This window comes from Peromyscus eremicus, chromosome 2, assembly GCF_949786415.1.
Source record: "Peromyscus eremicus chromosome 2, PerEre_H2_v1, whole genome shotgun sequence".
NCBI classification, from domain to species: domain Eukaryota; kingdom Metazoa; phylum Chordata; class Mammalia; order Rodentia; family Cricetidae; genus Peromyscus; species Peromyscus eremicus.
In genome coordinates this window covers 164,266,940-164,272,939 of record NC_081417.1, presented here as the reverse complement: position 1 = coordinate 164,272,939, position 6,000 = coordinate 164,266,940, and the positions used below count along the sequence as shown (strand labels likewise).

General features: G+C 50.0%; 2 protein-coding genes across 8 annotated transcripts in view; one reads left to right on the top strand and one right to left on the bottom strand.

Moving 5' to 3' along the window:
* Positions 1–3,928: 3,928 nt before the first annotated feature.
* Calml6 (calmodulin like 6) lies at positions 3,929–4,642 on the top strand. Its single transcript, XM_059256311.1, is given in 7 exon segments — positions 3,929–4,046; positions 4,205–4,291; positions 4,294–4,360; positions 4,436–4,482; positions 4,485–4,523; positions 4,597–4,605; positions 4,608–4,642. Coding segments are annotated over 7 exon segments (402 nt in total).
* Positions 4,643–5,005: 363 nt separating this feature from the next.
* Positions 5,006–6,000, bottom strand: part of Cfap74 (cilia and flagella associated protein 74) — a 64,243-nt gene continuing 63,248 nt past the window's right edge. For all 7 annotated transcript variants that reach the window (XM_059255516.1, XM_059255514.1, XM_059255515.1 and 4 more), the window contains 2 exons: positions 5,686–5,864; positions 5,006–5,592 (listed from right to left, as the gene is read on the bottom strand). In XM_059255516.1, the coding sequence (XP_059111499.1) occupies positions 5,333–5,592; positions 5,686–5,864 (439 nt within the window). In that variant the 3' untranslated portion in view covers positions 5,006–5,332. The remainder of the gene's footprint in view (positions 5,593–5,685; positions 5,865–6,000) is intronic.

The window sequence follows — 6,000 nt, the reverse complement described above, 5'->3', positions numbered from 1 at the left end:
ACAAGCTGGACACAAAGGAAGGAGACTGCCAAACTTTGCCAAAACAAGATAGGGCAGTTCTCCAAAATTCCTACTTCACAGAAAAGTCTGTCAGATATTCTAGGCCTGTAGGCTGAAAATGGATGCCCCAACGTTGCAGAGGAAACTTGGGTGACTGTCTAGGAAGCTAGCTGCTTCTGTCATTTCTATAGTTTTGGAAGATGTTTGCTCTGTACTTCCTGTTTACTCAGGTAATATTATATCCTTCTTGGGTCTCTGATGGGGTTGAAGATGAGATAGTTATAGTTACAGTTTTCCTTGTTACCAAATTCAGAAAAGAAACTTATGTGAGATGTAAAATATACGCGGTTGAGAGACATAAAAGCTTAAGTTGTTTATCTAAGAAAATGTTTTGAGGCCTAAAAAGATAGTTTTGGGTTGGTATTACAAGTAAGGATAAAAAGTAAATTAGGTACAAAACTTTGGACTCAACAAGATAGGATAGATAATGGAGCATTTTCTCTTAATTTGCCAAATACAGATAGACTGGACATTGTAAATGTATTTCTTACTTGATAATTGCCCTTATTGTGTATAATTTTACTGTATTAGAGTTAAAAACCTTTCCTTTTTACTTAGACAAAAGGGAGAAATGTTGTGGGATATTTGTACACTATGTGAAAATGTATTGCTGTGATTGGTATAATCAAAAGCTGAACGGCCAATAGCTAGGCAGGAGGTATAGGTGGGACTTCCAGGTACAGGGAGAGGAAGTAGGAGGAAATAATCGAGGCACAGGGAGATGCCACTGAGACATGGAGGGAGTTGGACATAGAATGAAAGAAAGGTATAAAGCCATGAGGCAAATGTACATTAAAACAAATGGGTTAATTTAAGTTATAAGAGCTAGTGGGACAACCCTAAGTTAAAGCTGAACTTTCATAATAAGTCTCCATGTCATTGTTTGGGAGCTGGCTGGTAGGACAGAGAAAGACTCTTTACAACCGTCAGGTAAGAGATGCGAGGCATGGCTGTCCAGGACCATGAGGACATCTTTTTGTAACCTGCTGCCTCCCCTCTGTGACTCTAGGCTCAGAATCTAGGTAGGATGGCCAGTGTCTAGATGCTGTGGTTTCCCTTACCCTGCACCCTTGGAAGAAGGCATTTGGTACACAGAGAGCCCCCGATCCTGGGGAAAACCAAAGCCAGATCACAGCCAGGATGAAGGTATAGGATGGTCCTCCAACCACATCAAAACCAGAGCGGGCCTCTCTCACAGTCCCAGGAGACAGGCCTGCTGCACACTGGAGCCTTCCCATTACTATTAGCACAGACTTTTTGGCCTCAGCGGCTCTCATCCTGCAGCTCTGGGTATTCTGGTAGGCAGAGGACTGGGCTGTTGGAGGACACTGAATGCCCCACATGCTCAGAGCCATCAGACAGGCATGGGACAGGTAGGCTGAGGTCATGACTAATCTTGGCAGCCAGCCAGCTAGGGATGAGAGTAGACCCTCAGCCCACAGAGCTGAGATCTACAAGTATAAACTTCTAAGGGCTGTGGTCTCTAACCACAGGAGCAAGGAGGACCACAACCAAGCTCTAGGGGGTCAGCACCACTGCCTGGTGATTTGCTATACTCAGACAAGAGGGGCTGGTGCACATCTGAAACAAACAAACAAACAAACAAACAACCTCAAGTGTGTAAGTGGGCACAAAGTATTTGAGTGTTTCTGTGGTACCTTGCTACTCCCTAGGGAGCAGGCTTTGCTGTTCTGAGTGGAAGGGAGGTCAGGTTTCCCAAGAAACCCCAAAATAGCCCCCAATTGCCTGGAGAGGAAACCTGCCAACCTCTTGGTGGCAGCCTGCCCCAGGTTCACCTGCCTGGCCCCAGGTTGTGCCCATGTCTCTTCTCTAAGCTGGGGACCTTTAGCCCCGTCTGTGCAGGGTGTTTGGGATCCCTAAGCCAACTCGCTCATTCTACCTTTGTAGAGCGTTTGCCAAGTATTAGCAGTGAGATTGGAACTGAGCATGAGCATGGGAGACCAGCCAGACTTAGCCAAATGGGGAACTGCAGCGTGATCCTAAGGAGTCAAATATCAGTGTGAAAGCTGAAAGATCAGAGCAGCAGAGCAGAAGCCACTAGAGACTTCTTACCTCTACGAATCCTCCGACTGAAAAAGGGGCCAAGATCCTGTCTCTACCTGTCTTATATTCCTGTCTCCACATCCCGATTGTGCTAGAATTAAAGGCATGAGCCTCCCAAGTGCTGGGATTAAAGGTGTGAGCCACAACCACCTGGCCTCTATGGTTAACTAGCAGCTAGCTCCACCCTCTGATCTCTAGGCAAGCTTTGTCAGAAAACAAACAAAATATCATACAACATGAAACTAGCTGGTTAGTCTGGGCCTTTTGAAGAAGTTTCATAAGTAAGTGATGGCCAATTTCAATGAAGGTCCCTGAAGTAGAACCTTGGTGCTCTTAACCCACTGAGCCATCTCCTCAGCCCTGAACTTAAAAACTTACAGAAAAAAATTATTACATGTATTTGTGTGTGTGTGTGTGTGTGTGTGTGTGTGTGTGTGTGTGTGTACATTCATGTGTGTGGGGTTGTAGAGTTTGATCATGAGAAGGGAACAGCCCATGTAGCCCGTCTCTGCCCCTCTGTTCCTGGCCCTTAAGCACTCATCTTCAGGGCTAGGGGATTCCCAGGCTGAGAAGGTTCAGGAAAGGGCCCCTGTAGGGACTGAGCCTATCCTGTTACAGGGCCGGCAGGATTTCCTACCGCTAAAAGGCTTTTGGAATCTGTATCCTGGAGGCCCTGGGTTAAGCATAGCTAAGACCTGGCTGGGCCACTGTTCTGCATGCTCTACCCAAAGCAGCTTGGAATCACTGCAGTGTCTTCTTGATCGGCCACACACATAATAAGGTGGTTTTAGCACCCGGGAGAACCTCTGGTGGACTAGCTGGGTGGGGTGGGAATTTGGGTAGGGCCTGAAGGCAGAAATGCACCCAAGGTGTGAGGACCTCTTGGAAGCCTAAAAAGGAGCTCTGGAAGCCTAGAAGAAGCCTTTAGCCATCAACACTTTTGTAGTGGGTAGCCATTCCAGCTTTGATCTGGAAGTTCCAACCCCCATGGAGGCTTCGGTAACTGTCACGCCTACAAGGCGCGGCCGAGAGAGGACCCTGAAGACTTGAGATCCAGATGGGCCGGCTCTCTTGGTTCCTGGACCCTGGATGCTGGAGGTAGACGGAACAGAATTCTCCAGAGAACACCGCTGGACTGCGTTACACCTTTCCCAGACCCTGTAACCTATCCCTTCACTTGTAAGTTACCCCACAAAATAAACCTCCCTTTTAACTATGTGGAGTTGTCTTAACATTTTAACCAATACACTTTCCTTCTCCAGGGCCAGGGTGGAGCACCCCTTTCTTGGAGGCTTTCATAGGGCCCTGCTGCTTCAAGGATGTGCAAAGGTATGGGTTGGATGCTGAACTGTGTCTTCCTAGTCCTATGACCTGCTGGCAGGGAAGTCTTTACCTGGGAACCTTTACCGTGGCTTCATTGGGCGTCTCCCCGTGCTGATTTCCTGTGTCTTGTGTGCTGTCTCCTTTGGCCCCAGGGTCTGTCACATAGACTTCTTAGTCCCTGATGCTACCTCACAAGGATGGCCTGTGCCCTGGCTCTTGTGTGCCTACCTGACCACCTTCATCTGGTGCTCATGACTGCCCCCATCCCCTGCTTGCTCATTTTTGCCTCTGTCAGAATTTCACTCACCATGAAGCTCATTACATCTGCTTGCTCTTGAACATCTTCTCTCCATTAGGGTCTCCTTTTAAATTATGTTCCCTGAAGCCAAGTAGATGCTAGGTTACTTCCTAACCTCTCCTGGACAGGAAGAACTTGTAAGTGTCCTTACAGACTGATTGCTTGTCAGCTGAGCAGATTGAGATGTTTGATGAGGAGGACAATGGAAAGATCGCAGAGTGGGAGCAGCTCACGAGCCTGCTTGGAATCAACTTCACCGAGAGTGAGCTGGCCTCCTTGGGCAAGGATGTGGACAGAGGCAGTAAGTCAGGGCTGGCAGGGTGTGTGGGGTGTGGGTGAAATCTTGGGCCATAGTCACCTGTGCATACGAGTGGGGGAGAGAAGCATCTAGAAGGGAAAGGTAGAAGTTGGCCTAGCCTAGCTCTAACTTGATTCTTGGGCCAGTAAAATTATTTGCAGACAAAGTGTTCTTTAACCATGATAGCTTCCTGGTGCTGTTGTGGATTTACTCTGAGAAAGCCCACAACCGGGAGGGCAAGCTAAGGGCAGTTTTGACAAGGAGACCAAGAACTACATAGACTGGAACATACTCAAGGAGGGCCTTGGGCCTAGGGGGTGGGGTGGTATCTAAGTAAATGGGGAGTTCATAAAGATACCAGCAGATGGCGGCTGAGTGTGAGACCTTGGTAGATAGGTGCTCATGAATGTGTGTGAGACCCTCAGTAAAACAGAGGCTGAGCCAAGGAGATTGACAAGGATGGAACCACTGACTATGAAGGTGAGCAATGGACGAGCCTGAGAACCAAGCCTCGGGGCCAGGGAAGGCTGCTAACCTGCCCATCTACCCCCAGAGTTTGTAGCCAGATGACAGGAGAGTCCTTCAAGTTGGTCCAGTAATATCGCTGCTGTGACTGTGGGAGGTCTGCCCAGGAAATCTACTGCCCATTGCCACCCTCCCTGTCCACAGCTCTGCATCAAATAAATGTTCCAGCCAGACTCTACTGTTTTTCACTGTCCCAGCCTGGAGGGGAGGGTGGTAAGGAGTTGGTCCTGGAGAAGGATGTGCGGGACAGTCCTGGACACACAATTTAGACCATTTCTCTCTGACCTTGGCCTTTCTCACTGTCCAGTTCTGGGTTCTGAACACCAGCAGGAAAAGTAAATGGACTTCCACTAACCCTGTCTGTCTATACTGGGGTGGCTACCTAAGGCCTCCTGGACACCCTGGGGGCACTAGAGCCCTTTCCACAAAGGCAGAGACCGTGTTCACACAAACTTTATTCTCTCTTCAAAGGGCTGACATGCCAGTGGGGGCTTCAGCTCTCAAGGTTCAGGCTCCTCTGGGCTGAGGGTCTGCGGGGGCCCCAGATAGGTGGGAGGGGTAAGGAGGAGGGGCCAATGCAGGGCAGGCTGGCTGGCCGGGCATTGCATAGCAATGAGGCCAAGTCTGCAGCAATGTGCTGGATGGCTGGCCTTCCCAGGGGAAGGATGGCACAGGTGGAGGTCCTTGGTTCTATGTGCCAGAGTCCAGGCTCTGGTTTAACGGCTCCAGAAGAAAGAACTCCTACCCTTTCCACAGGGGCATAGCTAGGGCTGCTGGGCACTGGGGCCTGGCTCTTGGGGCCCTGGAGTAGTCTCTAGCCCCAAGGCCTCAGGCAGAGAGTTGGGTTTCTGAGAGGGAGCCGCTGCTTCCTCTCTGGCTTTTGTCATCTTCACAGCCTCATCATAGGAGGGCGGCAGCTCAGAGGCATACAGGCTGTAGGTGGGAGGGACCATTGAGTCAGGGTCTGGCTCCCCAAAGAACAGGGGCAACCGCATTCCCAGTGGGTACTGCACGGAACTGTAGGCTGCAGGGAACAAGAGTGGGTTTGTGGGGATGGTTTGGCATTCACCCTGTGTCCACCACCCCCATGATGGCTAGTGGGTCCCCAGACACTCACAGGTCACAGTGCTGTGTGCAGGGCTGTCACTGTCCACAGGGATGACTGTCAGGTCACAGGGCTGCCATGCTGGTCGCATGCGTGTCTGGGTGTGCAGCTGCTTCCTGAGGCAGCAGAACCGTACACAACTGGCTGTGACCCCACACAGAAGCATCAGGAGTATGGCAAGCAGGATAAGCCTGGCAGAGAAGAGTGAGGATCTGCCAAGCACCTGTACCTGGGGCCAGTCATGCCCAACCACCCAAGACAGGATAACAAGACAGGGGAAAAGAAAGCAAGACAAGTCTCTCCATGCCAGAACTTCTTGGGCTAGAT